The sequence below is a fragment of the Trachemys scripta genome, chromosome 4 (genome assembly GCF_013100865.1).
Source record: "Trachemys scripta elegans isolate TJP31775 chromosome 4, CAS_Tse_1.0, whole genome shotgun sequence".
Classification (NCBI taxonomy): domain Eukaryota; kingdom Metazoa; phylum Chordata; order Testudines; family Emydidae; genus Trachemys; species Trachemys scripta.
In genome coordinates, this window is record NC_048301.1 from 62,237,570 (window position 1) to 62,260,748 (window position 23,179).

Sequence of the window (23,179 nt, forward strand, 5' to 3'; positions counted from 1 at the left end):
GGGGATCGATATATCGTGTCTTAACGAGACGTGATATATCGATCCCAGATAAATCGATCGCTACTCGCCGATACGACGGGTAGTGAAGACGTACCCTTAGTGATTATATTTAGTGAACTCAGTAATACAGGGCTGTTATTGGTGCTGTGACTGGAAGATAAATAAATTAATAAGCAGATGTAACACTAAATTGAACAGCTTGGTATAGTGGGTATATAATTTTTGACTGCTTTGAAATTAGTTACACATTCTAAAAGAAAGTTATAGATAAGTGTATTGTTTGGCAGCCCGAGGTATTTTCATCAGCTTGAGCAGCAGAAACTAGTCATTACTGTCAGACAAGTTGATCAAGATGGCAGTGGTGGTGAGGGACTCCCCTATGAAAATCATGTGCTATTCTGCAGTGACTGCTGTACACAGAACTAAAAAGCCTTTTTTTAATGCAGAAAAAGAATAAACGTTGCTGTATTGTGATTGATTAAGGCCACGCTTCAAGAAGGCACTAAAGTACATATTTAAGCCTCTCCCTGTTCAGGAAAGGGCTTAAGAATGTATTTAACTTTAAGTAGGTACGTTAGTGCTCTCCTGAATAGGGATGCTTTCTTGAATTGGGGCCTTAATCTGCCCAAGCTATATATTACATAAGATTATGGATAACACTAAGGAAGTGGGCAACATATCAGTCAGTGTGTGCACAAATTACTAGCTACCCTGTCTAATGTAGTTTCTATCTAATGTCCAGTATCATATATTGGGTCTGTGTTGTGCATTCTTTTAAAAAATACATTCTAGTTTTCAATCCAAAAATGTTTGGTTTTTTAAAAATGCAGAAAGTGGCACGGACAAAGCTTGGCTGACAATGTCACTGGCATCCAAAGAAACAGGAGAAAAGCTCTTACCAGTCTTCTGCCTTCACATGCAAATCAAATCTTTTCTCCTGAAAAACAAGAATGTAATTATGAAGGTACAATCATAGTTTTAAGCTTTCCTTCCTTCCCTTGAGCCTTGAGAGTGAGATTTATTTGCTCCCCAACAAGGCACAGCAGCCACAAAATTGAGTCCCCCACTAATCTAAGAGATGTAAATAGCTTCAAAACCACTAATTTATTTGTAATGGAATTTATTCTTAGTAGCTCAGTATTTCCCAAAGGTTTCAGACAACTGTACCAATTTACCTGACTGTGACCTCATTGGCACCAGCCAGTTCCCTCCAGTGCCCATTCAATTATGCAAACCATCAAACGCAATGAAGAGTGAAATCCTGAAGCTCCCAGATTCAGTCTCATAACTGCAAGACTTTGACTAGCAACAGTCAAAGATCTATTGTGTATTAGACAGTGCACAAATGAAAATAAGATATACCAGGCCCCAGCAGAAAGGCTCGTGATTAAGGCAGAGAATGGAAGCCTAGCGTATGAGTCTCAAAAGCCTGAAGTACCAGAACTGGAGCTTGTTTCTGTGGTTAGGAAGCATATTGGATGCCAGGTTGTTTCAAAAAGGTTTGCCAGACTGAGAAACATTTCATTTTTTCTTAGAAGTAATATTTTTGGGGGAAATTGAAGTGCTTGTGCCCACATTTATGCAGGCAAAGCAATTAACTGCACATGCTAACCATGCTAATTGGTATTTGCATACACATTTTCTACCTGTATATGCAGTGGACAGGTTTCTGTGTGCAAATATGTGTAAGCCTGTTGCATGTGAATCTTAGCCTCTATTGTTTAAAAATGTGGTTGTTACAGTCTTTATAATATTTCTTTGTGTGTCTGTATTTTTTTTTGTTTAGTGCAATGTGCTGTACATATAGTTGACATCAATACACCCTTCTGAGACAGAGAGAGCAGTGGATAGCACTGATGGCAAGACTGATATTATAAACTGTACCAAGAAACTCCTCTTCATCTGAAGCAAAAGGACAACGGTTGCCTCTAAATCTATGAAGGCAGACTGGCCAGCTTACTGTATAGCTGAGGAGCTGTCCTGAGAGGCAGAGTTGGGGAGGGGGAGGGAGTGCGGCTGGGGAATTAAGGAGGCAGAATACATACAGGCTGGGGAATTGGGGCTCCCTGCTGTTCAGCCTGCCTCTCCTCTTTTTAAAGGACAGTTCAAGACACATTTGCACAACACCAGTATTTTTTTAATCGCATTGGCCCAGATTGTCTCTTGGAAATCTGGAAACTGAAAAGACAACGCTGTGGCACCGGCCCCCTTCACCAGCCCCACAAAATGTCCCTTTATGGATGCTTGCTCAGTGCAGAAGGGGCTCAGCAAACTGTTTATGGAAGGTGGAGATGGAGCAAGGGAGGCGTCCTACTCAGTGACACCCTTCTCTGCTCTGAACTCAGCTGTATTATCCATCTCAGTATCCTCTGTTAGCATGTGCAAGGTGACCCAGCCAAATGACAGCATGGCCTTTAGCAGCGCCTATGCTGCTATGGAAAAAGGAGCCAGAGAAGCAGTAGTCATCCCTGCAGCACAGATCCCAGCTCCATGGAGAAGGAAGCAGTTCCTTTCTCCAAGGTCTGAGGAGAAATTCATAGAGTTTTTCTCCCTCGTAGTACCTTCCTGCAGGTTTTTTCTGTGGGAGGGGATAATCTAGCTCTTTATTCTTACATTATAATTTTTAAATAGGTCACTGTTAATTCCTAAAGGCTGGCAGCCGGCACTCACCTCTGCTACTGTTACTCTCTCTCCCATGGGAAGCGAATTCAGCATCACAACTGGGGAGCCTGTGCTTATAGTGTAGGTACAGGTACGCTGGAGGGAAAAAAAGTTTATTTGCACAAAAAGGAAAGGGTTACCCTGCTCCCCCATCAAAATAGATCATGTCATCTACTTATTACTATTATGTTTATAAAGGACAGTTATAACATACAGCATTGTAACGCTTCTTCTTCGGAAGCATAACATTCAGTGTTGGCTCCATATACTTGACATAGTGGAACTTGGTAGGAAATGAAGGGCTAATGATAGCATCAGGACCCAGTGTAAGATCCTGTGTTCCTTCATAGGAACTTTTCACCGTGAGGGAGAGGTCTTTCCCTGAAGGAAAAAGAAAAAAAACACACAGAGAACCTTATTATTATCTGACTGCAAAATTATGCTTACATGATCAAATTTAAGAAAACACTTCTGAGTTTTCTATATTGCATTCAAAGAGTCCATCTAATAAGCCAAGAAAAACATAATCCCTCTAGAAAAAGCCTGTTACTCAGCTAAACAAAATGAAACCTAATGTATACAAGTATGAAAGAACTAATGCTCATGAAAAATAACTACCATGCTTTTTCATACTAAAAAACTGGACATGGTAGTTAATTCCGGATCACAGCTGTAGCTCATCTACTAAAATATTAATACTAAATGTGATCTGCATAAAATAGTAAACTTCTGTATGTAATAATAAGTGTCTGTATGATACACTAAACAATCTCTTCAAGCTTTTCGGCAACACACTGTATTTTATTGCCCTTGTTCCATGAGTGTAATGTATGAAATACACTCTTTTCTCTCTCAAAACACATAGGTTTACATTTTCAAAAGTGATGCCTGATTTTGGGTACCCAATTTGAGACACTTTGAGGGAGCCTGACTTTTAGGAAGTACTGAGCACCTGCCTACTGAAAATCAGGTCCTTTTCAGATGTCTTCAGTTTAACACTAATATCACCATCACTTTTAAAAATTAGGCCATACAATACAGAGCGATTTATTCAATGACATGGAGACATCAAAAATATTTGAATCAAAGGGATTAAAATAATCAAGCAAGATTTTTGACAAATGATATACATAGGTGGGATATAGCTGAAAATAGGATAAGAAGGAGATTTGTATTGAAGGGGTTCATATGCATGGGGTTCTAAATGGAAATTTTTTTGCACTATATTCCAGTGAAACAAATTTCTACTATAGCATTTTATATTGTACACATTGTCGGAGAATAACTGCTTCCACAACATTAACCAAGAGTGCTTGTTAAATGACCTCATAGATCTTGTTTCTTTGGTTCCATTTGTTTTATGTTTAGTTCCTTCACAGACAATAAGTTGATATTATAATAATCTTCCTTATAGTTCTTGCATGGGTTATTATAGCATCATAATGCTGACTGCTCAGCACATCTGAAAATTGTTCTGGCACTAAATCTGGATTTAGAAACCTACCTTTATGGGTTTTAGTTGGTTTGAGTGTTTGGTCTTGCCCCAATTCTACACCATGGCATGTATGTTCTACAATGGATTTGTTTATTGCATGTTAAACTAATACAATAGTTTAATAAATAAAATAATACAATACAAAGACTCTGAATTCCTTTCTGTAATTAAAGATGCAAAAATTTAGGACTCTGAATTATTTCCTGTTTGCTAATGAAAACCATGTTGTAATATACATCAGCTAATGCAAGGGACCAAAGTTAAGGCTGCTATCATAGAAACATAACTCTGAATATCCTGACTCTTGTGTGGTTAAAACCTTCTCTTTAGTGTTGTTTTACTGTAGTCTGTTTGCATACAGCCACATAGATGTATGTGATGGAGTCAATGTAATCCATAACAGAGATCACGCATCTTTCTGTAATTGTTAAAAAGTTCAAATAATTTGAAAATATTATTTTATTCCATGCATTTATTGTAATGATCTATAGAACACATATCACTATAGCAGTGTAAGGATCTGATTATTAACAGCCAGTTAATAAAGCAGTAACCTCACTTGATTTCTGCTGCTTCTTCTCATCCACCTGAACTTCCAAACAGCAAAGTGCACGAGACTGTAACAGAGAAGAACAATAGAACAACTCATCACAGAGAATGTCTCAGTTTGAGATTCCATTCCCCATCCTAATCTATTACTATCTGAGCTGGCTGTGGGGTTTGAACACTGTGAAGGCAGCACTCTCAGTCCCTGGAAGCGCTAATTGCCTGGCACTGCTCAGCATTAAGCCCTCTAGTCAATGATGAGTGAAAGTGAAAGGCTCTGGGGGAGTCATATCTAATCATCAGTGGGGGCTGATGACAAACTAAATGGTGTCTAGAGTTAAGTATGTCAGGATGCAAAATGGCAGCACTTTTAGGGTCCTAACAGGGATACAAAAGACCAAACAAGGCAAAAACATAATTAGAGAAATCTACTGAGAGCACAGGAGTCATTGGTGGAAACAGCCCTTCTCTAAAATATTGTTATGGATTTTTAGGTGGCGGTAGTTCCTCTGTCACTGTATGAAATTGTGGTGGACTGATGTCTGGGGGGGGAGCTGACAGCTACACCTATCTCAGCGTCTCCCACTGTAGGGAATGGGGTGGGTGAACTGGCTGTGAGGGGGTTCACAGTTATACCACTTCCAGTTTTTGCAAGTAGGAGTTACTGTGTTCCTTTTTGGAGGAGTGCTGGCTTGAGGGAACTCACAGCTACTCCAATCACGGCCTCTCCTATAGTGGGACGCTCCAGGATATACACTCTAAGAAATAGGGTGAAACAGCTGAATAGCAGAGAAATCATAGTTACTTCATTCCCAGCCTATCTAATCAGGAAAGAGAGGGTGTTGGCCTGCTGACTATGGAGCTGCTCCCCGCTTCTCTAGTCCCACCTGTATTACCAGTATTGCTATATGACAGGAAAGATCACAGAACAAAAAGTTACCACTAGTACTCCATTAGTTATGATGGCTTCAGGAGGGCCTGAACTAGGAAACAAAATGAAAAATACATATTTCACTGCTAGGTTAAATCAAGTGACCACTCTTTTCCCCCTGGATGTTTATCTTGCTTGACACTCATATGGAAGTGTTGGGAGTGATAGCGAAGACCAGGCAACAAGAGTAACTGTGGCAGACATGTGATGCAAAGTTCCTCACAACGCTTGCTTTGACTATGCACACCTGCTACAGTTCCTGTTATTCTTGTTCTTCTAAGCAGAGCCTTACCATTGTGCCAAAACTGACTGATATGAAGAAATCACAATTTAAAAACAATTTCGATCATGCTTGATAATGGGGCTAAATAGTTTTTCACAGTGCTATCACAGTCCCATAACCATGTAAATTGGATTCTTAGTTTAGCCAATTAAATTCCACCTCTCAGGACAGGCCACGTTGTCAAGTACATTTAATCTACCAACATTATGCTAGTCCACTAGGATATACATGCTGGGAAGCGGTCTTGATTCTAAATGTGACACTACACCCCCATATTCTTCATAGAGATATTGTTATGATGTGATTATGGCATAACTAAGATGCATTTGGGCATGATAAGGCATGTGAGATATCATTGGAAACATTATGATTTACTGAATATGATTATCCTATTTGTATGCATATATCATTTCTGTATCTGAAGTTAGGAATATTGACTGTGTATCAATTACAAGTGGGTTTACATGTCGGGGATGCCCACCAGTCAGAATGCAATCAGTCTAGAGCAGTGGTTTTCAAACTTTTTTTCTGGCAACTCAGTTGAAGAAAATTGTGGGGTTTGGGGCGGGGGGCTCAGGGCTGGGACAGAGGGTTGGAGTGTGGGGGTGAGGGCTGCAGGGTGGGTCCGGGAATGAGGGGTTCAGGGTGTGGGAGGGGCTCTGGGCTGGGGTGTGGGAGGGGATCACAGCTCTGGGGTGGGCCGAGGATGAGGGGTTTGGTGTACAGGAGGGTTTGGGGGGCTCAGGGCTGGGGCAGGGGGTTGGGGTGCAGGAGGGGGTCAGGGATCTGGGCTGGGGGTGCAGGCTCTGGGGTGGGGCCGGGGATGAGGGGTTTGGGGTGCAGGAAGGGGCTTGGGGGGAGCTCAGGGCTGGGGTATCAGTTACCTTGGGGGGCTCCCAGTCAGCGGCACAGTGGAGGTGCTAAGGCAGCTTCCTGCCTGTCCTGGCACCACAGACCCAAAAGACTCTGTGTTCCAAAAGACTCTGTGCCCCAAAAGCAGCCAGCAGCAGGTCCGGCTACCAGGCACAGGCACCGCCCCCTCCCCCCCAGCTCCCATTAGCAGGGAACCAGCCCATGGGAGTGGGAAGCCAGTGCTTGGGGTGGGGGCAGCAAACGGAGCCCCGTGGCCCCTCCACCTAGGAGGCAGACCTGCTGCTGGCCACTTTGAGGGGGCAGCGTGGTGTCAGAACAGGTAGGGACTAGCCTGCCTTAGCCGGGTGGCACTGCCAACGGGACTTTTAATGGCCTGGTCGGTGGTGTTGACCAGAGCTGCAGTGACCCAGGGCCTTACGTTCCGCGACCCAGTACTGGGTCGTGACCCACAGTTTGAAAACCACTTGTCTAGAATGGCTCACTGTGAGGAAAGCCATTAGACAGAATAATAGGCCTTTGAAGATGCTAATCTCCCACCTTCCTGGGAAGGCTTCCTGAGGATGTTACAACTAGCCTTTGAGTTATGACTGAAAGGTCCTGTGATCAAGTCACCTGGTACTGGAATCCATCCTGGAATACCAGTGTTTTTCCACTGACTGGTGTGGGAATTAAGTTTGGAAACAAAGAGTTCCCGCCATATGCAAAGCTATTTAAGGCAGGAGAATGACCTCAATGTGACTCACCTGTCATATGGAGATCTATGGATGAAAAAAGCTATGTTGTATTGTTTTTTTATCATTATGAATTAGTAAATATTCAATTTAGTATATAGGGGAGAAAATTTCTGGGACTGAAGTGGTGCTGTGGGTGGCAATCAAAGGATTCTCAGCTTTGTGAGTATGAATTAGGATGAAAAATTAACCGAACAATTCGATTTACAAGTACGAGTCAAGAGATTTTCCACCATATCTGAGCTTGAGCATACATAAAAAGATTGATACAAATAAGTCTTCTGAAGAGTATAACTAGGCCACAAATTGATGTTGTGCAGAGACTCGCCAATGCCAGGAAGAATTTTTTTACATTAAAGGTGATCAGATTATAGAACAAACACCCAGATTCTGCTGATACAGATAAGCTGTATACATGATTCCAGTGGGGAATTTACTAGAGTTCTGAATCCAGTGGGTCTGGCAATTTCCTTTGGAGGCAGCAATTATATGAAGCAGGTTTCCAATTGCTGGTTTATTACTCTCTGAATTTTTGCATCTTCTAATTAATTTGTATTTCACTTACATGCTCTCCAAGGTAAATTCTACCTCTAGTTCCTCCTGTGCCTAAAAATAAAAAAAAAACAGAAATGAGTGAAGTCACTATATGCTATTCTCTCCCCACAGGGTTTGTCCTGTGGTATGCAATAGAGGAGGAAGTGGGTGAAATTTAATGGCCTGTGAAATACAGAGGGTCAGATGAGATGTTCTAATGGTCCCTTCTGACCTAAAACTCTATGAAGCTTCTGCAAATTAACACACATTTTTGTTTTTTGGTGTAGAGTCAGTCACTTTGCAGTTTGCTTCATCTTCTAGGGTCTTAATTTTTTTTATGTTCTTGACATTATTCTACTACCCAGTAGCTGCTCTTACTATTAATATGGGAAGGTTAACAGGGTTATATGTCCTGTTACCTCATCTCTTTGACCTCTCTGAGGAATGTTAAAAAACATTCTATTTTGTTAAAAAACTGCTATTACTGAATGATTAAGGGACATTGTTAACTCTCCTGCCCAATGTTTCTTATATTTGCATCAACAGCACCAATATGCCAGCGATATTGTTAAAACATAAATACAATGGCCAGATGTCTAGATGCTAAGCTTTCCTGCTGTATGCCACTCCATTTCAGCTATATGTGATATTGTAATGTAATCATTTAGAAAATGTTTGTGAACTACAGAGCCCAGTCTTCCAAATAAGGATACTTAAATATATTTAGATCCTGTATTTACCTTTCAAATATGAATTCATGTTTTTAAATGCTAATTTAAGTGACCAAATGTGGGATTTAGAAATCTCATTCAAATGCCAGTATTTGAAAATTGTGTCCGATAATATAATTTTTAGCTGAGTTTAGACTAGTACCAGATCTAGATGTTACAGTCACACAGTTGCTGGGTCAATGGAAAACTTGGACAACAGATCTCTGATTACAGCCATTGGGGTTGACAGTCTCTGGGAGGTTCGTTCTTGGTGGCAAGACCAGGAGAAAGGGTCTTTGCCAAGAGCATCATATGTTTGCCATGTTCCACTGGCCAAGTAAGCTGAGGCCAAATTGCTCTGTATAAAGGTGAAGCAGTTTTACTGTGTAGTAGCTGAGACATACTGGAGGTATAGCTGGCCAATCCATGACATAGGAAGGAAAAATAGTAGTAGTAGTATGAGTAGCTGGCAGGAAACCGAGGCAAGTGTGTCTTTCCCACCCACCCCTGCCTATTATTTTGGATCTCACCTTTGGGTCAGTCTTAAAGTATATGAGAACTCTTTCTCCAAGTGGAAGTTTAGCTACATCAAAGTACACAGTGAAGAGGTGATCGTCCTGGGTAACGACATCCTCATCGTAGACACTCAGCTCCAGCACGTTCTGAGAAGGGAGATGAGGGGATTTAGCAATCCTACATGCTGGCTTTCACAGAGCCCAAGAAGCAGAGACTCCTGGGGACAGTCTATTTTTACCTTCTGCAGGGAGAGGAAGAAAAGTGAAGGGATACGGAAATTTTGCAAATATCCAACTTTGAAGAAATCTATTCTAAATCTAAGTAATACAGTTTCCTCCCCAGTTCAACTTAAATGCTGTAAGTTAGGTATGTGAGTGAATGATACATTCTGTTTCCACAGCATAAGTAAGAAACCAGGCCCCTCCAATGAATTGTCACATATTAGCACTCCATGACAGCCAGGAACCTAATTGTCATGCCCTGTGTAGGAAAGATATCATGAGAGAGACAATGGAAAAACTGAAGGAATCTAGAAAGTTTGTTAGAAGCCAAATCCCAGCTGCTCCTACATTCCTTGCTGTACAGGGAGAAATGATTGGTGGATCTGCATGATGGTGGGTACACTGGCACATGCCCAACCTCCACTGCATGGGACTGTACAGGGCCCCATGACCCCACAAATCCTGCTCCTGTGCAGTATAAACTTACCAGTTTCATTGCATATGGGACTTTTCACTTTGTGGAAGAGGGGGAAGGATTTGCCTCTAAGTTACAGGCCACATATATTGGGCTCCATTTTGCTCCCATTGACATCAATGCAAATGATGCTATTGACTTCAGTGTGATCAGGGGCAGGACCACTATGGGTAGCCTGTAACTAAAGAGCAAAACCTGTCCTCTAGCACAAAGCTCAGGGCCACATACTTGGTCGAATTGATACAGTCTCACTGAGCAGGCAGGTGAACACTGCCTATGAATTGTGTAGCAGTGGTTACTGTAAGAATTCATTTATTGTCAAATTACGTTGAGTGGTAGAGTGATCCAAAGCAAATGCCATGTAATCTGTAATAAGAATATGTGGTTTATTTTCTACACATCAGCATGCAGGTGACATAGTAATTACTATGGTAAAGTACCTACTAAATGCAATTCTAATGCTGTATGTGGGGATTTTATATTATTACGCCTAATTGCACAACAATACCAAGTAAATCTTCTGTTGTCACATATAAGGAAATTATATTTACATGCCATATATGTGCTGAAAAATTAAATACCTTTTACTAAAGAAATATTCCAAATATCCTGCAGTTTACCCAGCACTTTAGCTTGATACCAAGCTGCTAACAAAGGCTTTAACCTAAACTATAACATTTTTGACTTGTACATGTTTGGTATTTTTAACTTGATCTTTAACATTAACTTTAAATTTTCCAGGTTTTCATATATTTATTTCTTAATAACTAAATGTCCTGACAGTTAGTTAATATAATATTTTACTAGTTAATGTGTATAAAGCACTTTGAACATAAGTGGCATATAACTTTTAAGTGTTATTGTTACTATTCTAACAATGTAGTTTCACCATCACTTACTTGAAGTGTCATTACTACCTTAGCTGTTTTTTAAAGATTTGGGTCTTAGAATCCTTTTGGTCATTTAATAAATATTTAAAAACACCAATATGCAAAAAAAAACGTAGATTGTTGTTTTCTTCTGAAAGAGTAATTTTATTAAGATTATAGATATGGTATAAAGATGAGTACAATGAGACAACATATAGCGTAGTATTTGGCAATTGTAAATTCATTGAATCACTGCAGTTCAGCTGACAGAACTTACCAATGGTGCTGGCTTCTCCAGCAAGAGTATTCTATGGATAAAAGAACAGCACACTCTATTGATAGCAAAATGTATATGTGAAATTAAATTCATTGTAGAAAATTAGGTTCCTTATGTGACACTAGTCACTGGCCTCTCTATCCCAGTACAACCAGCTTTCCCACAATAACCCTTCTTCTGGCTTACATATTCGTCAGTTTAGCTGTAATGCACACAATTCACCAGTTCAGGCCTCCTGGCTCAGCTTCACAGCTGAATGGAGTGCATTGTGTTCTGAGACTGAATCACTCTGATGGCAGATAGAACAGCAAAGTAAAAATCCGTGAGGAATCTCAATGCTTTAATGGTTCAAAATTTGTCAGGTATTGAGTAGATAAAACATTGCTGTATATAACATCCACTAAAGAATCAGTCAATTCAGTAGTAGTTAGTAGTGCTGGTTGGGACTTCTTCATCAAAATGTTTTTGGGATTTGGGGGTTTGTTTATTTTTTGGTGGGGTTTTTTTTGTTTGTTTGTTTGTTTTTTTAATGGAAAATGCAGTTTCCACAAAATCAAAACTTTTCTGGGAAAATGTAGATTTTTCTGGAGTTTTGTATTTTCTTTTAGGAAAAATCTAAATGAAATGTTTAATTCAACATTAATCTGTATTTGCTTGAGTGGCTGCAATGCCTCATGGGATTTGTAGTTTGGGTGCCTTGCACCTCCATTCTCCTCTATGGACTGGACTTCCTGGTTAGACTCCATCTCCCATGATGCTCTGAAGACTCATCCTGGTTGAACAAGCATGATTCATACGAGGAGATGCAGTCTAGTTGGGGCTTTTGGCCCTTTTAGGAGAATGGGGGCATGAGACACCAAAATTACTACTCCAATAAGTTACTGCAGTAGCTCAGGAGGACACACCCTAATGTTGAGCCAAGCTGAAGCAACATGTTTTGATTTCATTCAACAAACTGAAGTGAAACATTTTGCTGTAGAAATGTGCAAATGTTTCATTTCAACATTTCCGAACCAAGTTTTTTTTGGAACTTTCCATGCCATTAAAAAAAAAAAAAAAAACAATCAATATTTTGATTCCCCCCAATTTGGAATGAAAAGAATTTCAGAATATGAGAATTTCTTGTGGGGTCAAAATTCTGAATATTTACTAGCACTTATTGTTAGGTAACAATTCCTAGGATCACTGAATTTGTTATGATGATACACTGTTTCCCTCCATGTTACACAGCATGTTGTCATTCAGTGCCTGTAGGGGGTTGTGTGGTAATGCAGTTTAAGAATAAGCCTGAATTTTGTGGCTCCTGTTTACTAGTGTAGTTTCCATTAACTCAGAAAAATAACAATTTCTTTATTAAAAATGAATTTTAGCTATCTTAATTTACCCCAGACACTTAAAATATGAATTCTCCAAACCAATAGTTATCAAAAATGAGAAAATGACCTCAAAAGAATTTTATTGGGGGTATTTTAATCATCTAGTGTTTTAAACTGCAGGTTGTAGAAGACTTGAAAATCCTACTTCTGCGTAAGTGGTAACAGATCTCCAGGCTGCTGAAAGAGGGGAATTCTTAGTTTCTTACCTTGATCTGACTCTGGATCCTGAAGTAGAATGTTTCATTCCACACTGGATTTCTGCAGTCGTTGACAGTTTTGGTCTGGATCTTTTCACATGTAGCTGTTGGCAACGACAGGTTGACGTAGCAATCAGAATGGCTTACTGTATAAAAAGAGGTACAGCATAAATGTTAATGTATCAATACTCCCCGTCTTAAGTGGCACTGAAGAAATTAGTGCACTGCACTAAAATTAAGTTGTATTTATTTAAAGACAGAGATTAGGGTAACTTATATATAACATCTCAGGTTCTCAGCAGCGGGCCTGTGCCTTAATTCGGTTCTCATGGGCATATGCATTATGACAGTCTTTAATTTCATGATCACATACTATTTTCCCACAGAACCCCTGCCACCACTATATTGTCTGAGTGCTTCACAAAATTCAATTAATTTATTCTAACATCACCTCTGTGTGATTAAGGGATGCTATTATGCCCATTTTACAGATGGGGGACTGAGGCACAGAGAGATTGAAGTAAAAGTGTCCCAATTGGGTGCCCAATTTGAAATGCCCAGGAGCTGGTTTTTCATAGTACTTAGAATTATATAGCACTTTATATGTCCAGCACACAGCTTTCATTGACTTCTGTTGAAGCAAGGTAGAATGGCCCATTAACTCACAGGAAAATGATAAAAGACAAACACCCTATCACCTATGGATTAACACTTTTCACAAAGCAATCGCTCTGTGCCTCAGTCCTCATCCTCAAAGGAAACCTGCACAACACTTTCAAAAGACAAGCCTGGGAGCTTAAATTCTTTATTCTGCTAGACACTAAGAATCATGGACTGAACAGAGACACTGGATTTATGGCTTATTACAATAATCTATAACCCACTAGCCCCCTCTTTTTGTCCTACGACTGCAGAGGTAGTAACTGGCCACTCTACCTTGAATGGTCCCTTACAATATGTGTTGCTTTTTCCCTGTCCTCCTATCCCCCAGTATTAACCCAGAAAACGGTGACATTAATTTTTGCCCTGATTTTCACCCATTTTTTGATTAAACATTGATAAATTCCCAGGAAATTTAAAAACAATAAAAACCAGAAATGAAGGGCCTTAAATATAGACAATAGATGTGAGCTAACTAGCAAAACTGTGCATTTAAAAGTTTCACTTTGATACTATTTTGCAACCTCCTCCCATAACCTTATTATCTTATGCCAGTTGATATGCATAAGAGTTTAAAAGAGCCCTTGATGAAACACTTCTGATTTAATGTGCCAGCACTGCTGTTTCATAATCCCAGAGTAAGTGCAGGATACTACAGTATGGAAACATAAAATTTGGTCTTTTGTGTGACTCCATGCTGTTTCCAGAACCATGGTGCAATCTTCTATGTACAAAGCACATCTTTTTAATCTGGGTAATAATTCAATTCTTGGTCAATATGACCAGTGTTTGACAAAACTATTCTATAGAAAGTGAGACACATTCCACACAGTGGTTTTAGCTACATGCATATCATGTTAGGATTTACCTATCTTTGTAGAGATGCAGCTTGGTACTATGTATTTCTTTGAAAACAACAAGGAGTCTGGTGGCACCTCAAAGACTAACAGATTTATTTGGACATAAGCTTTCGTGGGTAAAAACCTCACTTCTTCAGACGCATAGAGTGAAACTTACAGATGCAGGCATTATATACTGACACATGGAGAAAAGGGAGTTACTTCGCAAGTGGAGAACCAGTGCTGACAGGGCCAATTCAATCAGGGTGGATGTAGTCCACTCCCAATAATAGATAAGGAGGTGTCAATTCCAGGAGAGGAAAAGCTGCTTCTGTAATGAGCCAGCCACTCCCAGTCCTATTCAAGCCCAGATTAATGGTGTTAAATTTGCAAATGAATTTTAGTTCTGCTGTTTCTCTTTGTATTTCTTTGGTGTCTTCAGACTGGTTATATTGGCCTTATTAAATTTGTTGGCTATGTACTGGAGAGTCCTCTGAAATATACAATAATCTGCCCAGCCACTCTTGCACCCTGGCTCATGTATTTTTTTCCTGAGTGTGGCCTGGCAGGCAATGCTGTCTTTATTCTTTTATACTGTACTTATGTGTATGCTGGTAGTTTCTGTGCTATGCAATATACTGTAATGTTTCAGTTGCTGAGGAAGTGGGGGAGCCAAACGGGGTCCCAAGACCATGCCATTTTGCATCCATCCTGTTTACAGTGTTTGTAATCAAAACACTGTAAACAGGTTCATACCCCCTTCATCCTTTTATCTATGCTAGCATAGCTGCACTGATTCAAAAAGAAGGTTCTGCTTACAGACCATCTATATTTTAAAATAGTTTCCCAGATATAGATAAGAGACAAATTTAGACCTCATTTCCTGCATGCAAGAGGCAAGGTCTTTTCGCCTCCCTGTTTCATATCACATTCCATCACTCTTTGTTCCACATGAATTTTTAAAAGATGCCATGTACATAGTACTTGTTTCATTACATATAGTAATATATAGCTGCCCCATTATGAGATTGCTAGATAAGCATTTGAAAATAAAGAGAATTCACCTTTGGGTCAGCAGCCATTGCTATCCAATAATAATATTAACATTAGCATTGGAGGTAATAGTTTTAGAAAGAACTTCGTTATTCATTTAATGTAAATGGATCAGAATCAAGATCAGGGAGGTAAAAACTGAGGAAAAAATAGAGTTGCCTTCTGCTAACATCAAGTAAAACATACTGCAAAAACAGATGCAAAGAGCAGAGGTGATGTGGAAAGTGATGTAAGCTAGACTGCCTTACACTTACAGACTTCCTGAGCCTAAATTTTCAAAAGAGGCCGTTGATTTGGGGTATCTCCATTTTTTAGTGTCCACCTTAGGCCTGATTTTCAGAGCTGCTGAAGCACCCCTTATCTCTGGAGCTGCAGGTACTCAGCACCTCTGAAAATCAGGCCAAACATGTCTCAAGCTAGGCACCAAACTCAGTGCCTATTTTTGAAAATGTGAGTCTCTTGTAACTACTTCACCCACTTACCAATGCGTAAGAGAGCATAGAGGGAATTTAAATTGATTTAAGTAGTCAAGGAAATGGAGGAAGGTGTAAGGTGCCAGTTAAATCAGAGGTGATCTGCTTGCACTCACACTCTCGTATTAGTTTCTTTTTCCTCCATACCTCTCTTCTAGCCCCACCGGTGTGAGAGTTATACAATTTATACTCTGACTCAGTGGGCCAAATTCAAAAGTAACGTGGCAGGGCAGGAGCACAAGTTACATATAGGTAAGTGGGTGTGATGATGAGACAGTCTAAGTAAACAAGAACTACTTAGTCTACAGGAGCCCACACTGCTATAACATGCATATTGAGGGGCCTGAAAAAAGTGCAAATAACATCAATTTTGATTCCCACTGGACTCCCTCAGATACACCTCTGAATTCAACCCTATGCCCATGTACAGCATCAGAGACATTGCAGATAGATACTGCAAGGTTTAGTTTGAAGAACCAGAGAGCTAAGCACACCCAAGAAGGGTAGAGTATATGGGAGTGTTCAGATTCCGAGCACAAACCACACGAAGGCGTGAAGCCAAGAGAGAAAACATGTGATTAAAAAGTATAGACCTTTGGAAGAAAGAGACTGCATAGGCATATCTTCAACTCCAGCTCTGCTCAGCACAAAGTGGCCTGAAAGCTTCCCCAAAGAGACAGCCAAGGGCTCTGGGCATAAAGCCAGAGTATGCAGCGCTACAGCATGTGCTCCCTCACCACTCTTTAGAAGAGGCACCTCAGGGACACAGAAGCAGGTCAGGGGCATGGTCAGGATGGGAGGAGTAGGGTCAGAGTGCACAGCTCTCTGTCGAAACCTGACCTGGTATAATTGTTCTTATGGGACCCCTGCAGCCAGCTTAATTTAGGCTATGTCTACACTACCACTTATGTCAGCAAAACTCATGTCTTTCAGGGGTGTGAAAAAGACACCCCGCCGAGCAACATAAGTTTCGCCAGCATAAGTAGCAGTGTGCACAGCGCTATGTCAGTGGGAGAGCTTCTCCTGCCAACATAGCTACCGTCGCTGGGTGGGGTGGCTTAATTATGTCAACAGGAGAGGTCTCTCCCGTCGGCACAGAGTGGCCACACAGTAAGGTGTAAGGTCTCTAGTGTAGACATAACATTAGATACCTTTGGGCAGCCCCAGAATCAGGGGAGAGAGCCAGGTGAGGCAGCTTGGGGCAGCTGAGGATTTGGCCTGCTATTTCATGTATGTATGGGGGGATAGTAGTAGCAAGTTATTGATCACGACCTTGAGGTGGTCAGCTGTAATAAACTGTTGCCAAAGCAAACTTTGAGCTCGATCCAATGCCCAAATGGAGTGAATGGAAAGGCCCCCATTGATTTTAATAGACATTGGACCAGGCCCTTTATGTTTTATATGGCTGTCTTATTTTGACCTAAGAGTCGAATGCATTTTTTAAAAAAAAATGTCTATAATACAAGGAAATAGCTGTCTCATTAGATTTCAAAGTAAATAAGCCCCAAAGGAAATAAGCATCATAGCAAACTTTATGAAGTGCATCTAAACTCACAGGTCAAGATGATTCTCTTAAGTGTATTGGAGAAAAACAGGTTGCCAGGTGGGCATGAAAATACTGCTTTTTTAAAACTAAGCTTGTCCAAAATGCATGGACTACTATCTCAATGCACTCTAGAAACTGCCCTGTCAGTAGAAGACAGTACAGAAACATTTGTCTTTAAAACCAATCAGAGCAATCTTAACCCGGGTGTAGCTCCATTTATTTCAATGATATAATAACAAAGATGCATTTGGCCCATCATGTTTTATTTATATGAGATGCTGGATTATTTCAGAAACACATGGTTTATGATATTGATATATATGTAAAAGAAAAACTAGTACCTTTTCATTCCTGGTAAACACTACACCTTGTGACACTTCTTAATTTGTTTTGAAGAATATGTTGTCTTTCTTGCTACAAATGGAAGGTCATTTGACTAGTTATACTTGCACAATAACATAAATACTAGTTCTCAGGTCATGTTCTGATAATCAACTATACTGTGATACTGTAGCTGTTCATGTATACCCTAGTAATATCAATTACTTCCTTTTTTTGACTTATGGGGTTTGCAGTGTTCAGTTGTGCACTGATTACTTTCAGAAGTAGGAACAATTTCTAGGAAGAGTAGAGACACTCACGTGTATCTGCCCGACGGAGATTTCTCATTCGTATTATTCTTACAGCGAGCAAGTAACAAGGAGATAATTCCATCTGTAGAAGAATGATATATGAAAGAAAGGTTAAATTTAAAAGCACGATACCTAAAAAATGAAGAATCTCATCAAGTATTGTATGACAATTAACATATTTTTGCTGAACATTTTATCAATCATTTTCTAGACTGATATGTAGAGATTCACAAAATCAGGGATCATCATCACAAATCATGAATTTATTCCTTTATGTATTTATTGTTAACGAAATGCAACTGTCTTTTTCTGAAAAATTCAGGGCATACTTGTGAGTTTAGATTTTTTCACTGAGTTTTTAGGGGAAAGAAGGAAAAATTGCAGTTTTTTTTTTTTTTAAACAAATAGCACAATTTTAATTCTATGGAGCCTGCTGCTAACAGTTGCAGTACACAGGGTTTGGTCTTCTTAGATACAGGAGTCAGGAAAGTGGCAGGTATTCTCAGCAAAGCTCTTTTTAGTGTGTTGGAGCCTTCTAGGGGGCAAAACTTACTCCATGGTCCCCAGGTTGCTTCTAACCTCAAATTAGGTACTTTGATACCTCCCTTGTGCTACCCACCACGGTGCATTTATTGCTTTGAAGTAATTTGTTGTAAGTGCATTGTAGACTTGAGCTAAACTCACCGGTGAGTGTACAGAAGTTTGTGAGAATCTTTCCTTCAGTTCTGAGTCATATGGGTTTGTGCTGCTTGAGATTCTGTGTGAATTTTACGTTCAAACAAAACCAGAATATCAAAATGAAACTCAAATAAAACCAGCAAGTTTAACCCTGTTTAACATAACAATTATGCCAACACAGAGATGTAAGTTCTAGCTCAAGCAGAACTAGCTTTCATCAAGCTATCACACTAAAAATAGAAGTGTTAACCGCAAGGGCACAAGCTGAGGAATGGGGTAGCTGCCCCAGTACAATCCCTCTGAAATCCTAGGTATGTACTTGGAATGGCTAGCCCATCCCACTGCTTGCGCTGCCATAAGAACAGCCCTACTGGGTCAGACCAAGGATCCATCTAGCCCAGTATCCTGTTGTCCGACAGTGGCCAATGCCAGGTGCCCCAGAAGGAATGAACAGAACAGGTAATCATCAAGTGATCCATACGCTGTCGCTCATTCCCAGCTTCTGGCAAACAGAGGCTAGGGACATCCTTTCTGCCCATCCTGACTAATAGCCATTGAGGGATCTATCCTCCATGAACTTATCTAGTTCTTTTTTGAACCCTGTTATGTTCTTGGCCTTCACAACATCCTCTGGCAAAGAGTTCCACAGGTTGACTGTGCATTGTGTGAAGAAATACTTCCTTTTATTTGTTTTAAACCTGCTGCCCATTAATTTCATTTGGAGTCCCCTAGTTCTTGTGTTATGAGAAGTAGTAAACCACACTTCCTTATCTACTTTCTCTATACCAGTCATGATTTTATAGACCTCAATCATATCTCCCCTTAGCCGTCACTTTTCCAAGATGAAAAGTCCCAGTCTTATAAGTCTCTCCTCATATGGAAGCCGTTCCATACCCCTAATAATTTTTGTTACCCTTTTCTGAACCTTTTCCAATTCCAATATATATATTTTTGAGATGGGGTGACCACATCTGCACACAGTATTCAAGATGTGGGCATACCATGGATTTATACAGAGGCAATATCACATTTTCTGTTCTATTATCTATCCCTTTCTTGGTTACACTTCTATTTTTAGCATGCTATCTCTATCAGAGCTAACATGGGTAAGTCTACACAAGCTGGAAATTACATCTCAGACTCCAGTGCAGAAATACCCTGAGAATCTGGGCCGTAGGCTCCACCAGTTGCACTACAGCAGGAAACCCAGTAGTCCATGCACTCCGTTTTCAGTCTTTAGTCATTAAAAGGACAAGAAACAATAAGAAAATAAGAAGGAAGGTAACAATGTTGCTCATAATATGGCCTTCGGTGCTCTGAAACCCTCACCATAAAAAACTTTTCTAGCTTAATAGGGTGTTTGCAGCATCCCTATGTGATTTGAAGTCTCCTCCCAACGCACTACCACTAACAAGTAAATCCCAAACTCCTAAAAAGCTAATTGAGAGTTTTCTTTTGTTGGGAACTATTCCTGGTCTTCAAAACCTCAAAGTTTCCCTTTGTCTCCTATCCTTCTTTCTATGAGGAGAGAGCAATTTGTAGTCACCATATACCTCAAATGCCTAATTCCATCAAAGACAAAGACCCAGAAATCCACTTGAGTATCTTCAGGAGACTTTATGGCTAGAGGAGTTAGGTGCATCAATCCTATTGAAATCAGTGGGGTTATGGTGCCCAACTCCCTTAAGCTCCTTTGAAAATCCCAGCCATAGTCTTTTTTCTAAAATAAGATGTTTCCTGATGGTGTATTTGCATATGCTGCATATAGTCAAGTCATCCTGGCAAAATGCTACTCTGACAGAGCCCGTAAACAATTCAGTATTTCCTATGACCAAGAAACTTGGTGATAAGGCCCACCCACAGATGCTGCAGTTTCCTCATACTCCTAGGAACCTTTCCTCCAACAGTGAGCATATACATCCAAATCCTAGACCAGCATTTCTCAAACTGGGGTCCACGGACCCCTGGGGGTCTGGGAGGGTACTCCAGGGGGTCCACGGACCCCACTGATCAATTCCTCCACCTCCCTCCCACTGCCTCCTGCACGCTGGGGAACAGCTGTTCAGCAGCGTGCAGGAGGCGTTGGGAGGGAGGGGGAGGAGCAGGGATGGAGCACACTTGGGGAGGGGGCAGAAAGAGACATGGAAGAGGAGGGATAAGGGTGGAGAGGGGGCGGGAAGAGGTGGGGAAGGGGTGGGGACTTGGGGGAGGAGTAGAGTGAGGAAAGGGCTTGGGGCTGAGCAGGAGGGTTTGGGGGTCTGCAAAAAATTTTAAATCAAAATGGGGGTCCTCGGGTTGCTGAAGTTTGAGATCCTCTGTCCTAGACCATAATTATTTTTATGAACTGATTTCAGCTCAGACAGAAGCAGCCATCTTTGTCTCCTACAATACTTCACAGACTACCTAGAATGTTGGCAAATATACAGGCAGAGTAGATGTCGAGACAGTTTCAGATGAAGAAAGGCTAGAAGAACTTCACCCAATGTGTCCATTAATTGAAAGAGCCTAGTCAAATTTCCAAATTTCTCAAAACAGTCTGCTAATGCATCAAACTGATACTCTGGCTAACCCCACAAATGTGATATTTTTATTTCAAATTGACACTAATGACTAGGCCATTTAAGGCCTTTACATTTTATTTATGGAGAAATTTATTATGTTCATAATGCAACAGCCTCTGGGCTCCTTAATGTAAATAAACATACTACAATGATTATGACTAGCAACAATAATAGGCAGTCATCCTCTTGTGCATCCATACCCCATCATTTGCAGACCTCCCAACTTAAGTCCACACCAAACGCATACTTGAGCAAATAAATAGATGAACCTTACAGTGTACTTGGAAGGACAACTGTCTAACTGCGTCGCATGAGCTCAGGAACTCCACAGATTAAAAAATAATAGTTACGTATGGGGTTTCAATATACCAGTTTATAAACCTCGATTTGGTTTGTTTTTCAAAATATATGAATACTCTTCAATACATTTTAAATGCTGTAAAGAATGTCATGAATCCACATGGTTGCCAAATTTTGTTTAAAAAAAATTATCCCACTAGTGAGTTAAGACGACAAATAGACTTTGTTACATCAAATCTGTTCTTCTTTCATTCGTGTTCCAAATCTTTCCACTCCTCCTTGCATACAGATGTCCTACTACATACTAAAACACGTGTCCTATGCTGAGGCCTTGCACATTGTCCCCACAGGGAGTTCCGATTATCCCCCTGATGATCCTTACAGATTCCACCATTTTCTTCCTTTTTAATTTTTTTAAATTTAAGTCCACTCTACATGTCACTTCCCTCTATTTCAAGTAAGGCTGCCAAATCAATTATAAACAAATAGAAGGCAGTAACAAATTACTCAATAAGCTGTAAATAAGCATACTGTAATTAATACAACGATTAATCTCAAAAGAACTCAGAGTTTGTGCAAGGATTAGCTAGTTAATGGAGCAAATTCAGTCATACTTACTCAAGCAAATGGAAGTTTTGCTTGAGTAAGGACTGACTGGCCCAATGTTTATAAAGTATTTTAAGATCCTTGGATGAAAAGCAATATAGAAGTGTAAAATGTTATTTTTATATTAACTTATTACCTTAAAAAGAACAGGAGTACTTGTGGCACCTTAGAGACTAACAAATTTATTAGAGCATAAGCTTTTGTGGACTACAGCCCACTTCTTCGGCTGCAAGTACTCCTGTTCTTTTTGCAGATACAGACTAACACAGCTGCTACTCTGAAACCTGTTATTACCTTAAGTTAGTCAACAGAAGGGGAAAATTGCTTAGACAATCAGTATGATACTTATAATGCAATATCTTTGATCTAGTTTCATAAAAATATAGGATGGTTCATACATATTATATTTTATTAATACCAATTATATATTATACATATGATAAAATATTTGAATTCTGCTACTTTGCCTATGTAAACTCAAAGAAAAGCAATTTCAGGTCCATTCTAATCTGCATAACACATCATTAACACTACAATTATATCATGCTTCACTTATTGGTAACAGAAGAACTTTTTTTATATATATAGGTTTTAATGATGCAGTCAAAATTTGGAGGGTCCCAAACATAATTCTAAAGTGGAATGAACAAGGGAGTGACATACAATACTTTAATTACCTTGCCATCAAACTTAAATTTCACTTGAGATAAAACAGAAACATTTATTCTTTGAGCAATTTACTACTAATTGTCAAGCCATCTTCATTTGAATGCCTGCAAAATAACATGCACAAGCACATAACCCTGCATAATGTAGATGCAAGAAACATTGTATGTACTAAAGCCAATCTGACAGCTAAGTACATATATTCACATATTAGAATTTGTATGCAAACATTATGCAATCTAACTGGGTACAAGTCCATTTGAAATGTAGGCTATTAAATGCACTATGCACAAAATCTAATGAAAACTATTTTAAATCTATTATTTTTAGCAAAAAGAATAGGACAGTCCCCCAAATGAAAACCAAAACCCTCTTCCCTGTGCAAAATAACTGAGCGAAAAGAAGGGCTTTGCACAATGTGCTAAATGTTCACAGACTAGAGCGGGGTAGGCAACCTATGGCACGGGTGC

The 23,179-nt window shown here is 40.0% G+C and overlaps 1 protein-coding gene across 1 annotated transcript in view; it reads right to left on the bottom strand.

Annotated features, from left to right (window-relative positions):
- The window catches only part of LOC117877371 (cytosolic phospholipase A2 epsilon-like), a 49,362-nt gene that overhangs the window by 20,334 nt on the left and 5,849 nt on the right, over positions 1-23,179 (bottom strand). The window contains exons 3-11 of the mRNA XM_034770446.1: positions 17,908-17,980; positions 12,705-12,841; positions 9,295-9,426; positions 8,086-8,126; positions 5,643-5,685; positions 4,716-4,773; positions 2,876-3,042; positions 2,671-2,757; positions 900-937 (exon numbers count right to left, since the gene is read on the bottom strand). Coding sequence (XP_034626337.1) covers positions 900-937; positions 2,671-2,757; positions 2,876-3,042; positions 4,716-4,773; positions 5,643-5,685; positions 8,086-8,126; positions 9,295-9,426; positions 12,705-12,841; positions 17,908-17,980 — 776 coding nt within the window. The remainder of the gene's footprint in view (positions 1-899; positions 938-2,670; positions 2,758-2,875; positions 3,043-4,715; positions 4,774-5,642; positions 5,686-8,085; positions 8,127-9,294; positions 9,427-12,704; positions 12,842-17,907; positions 17,981-23,179) is intronic.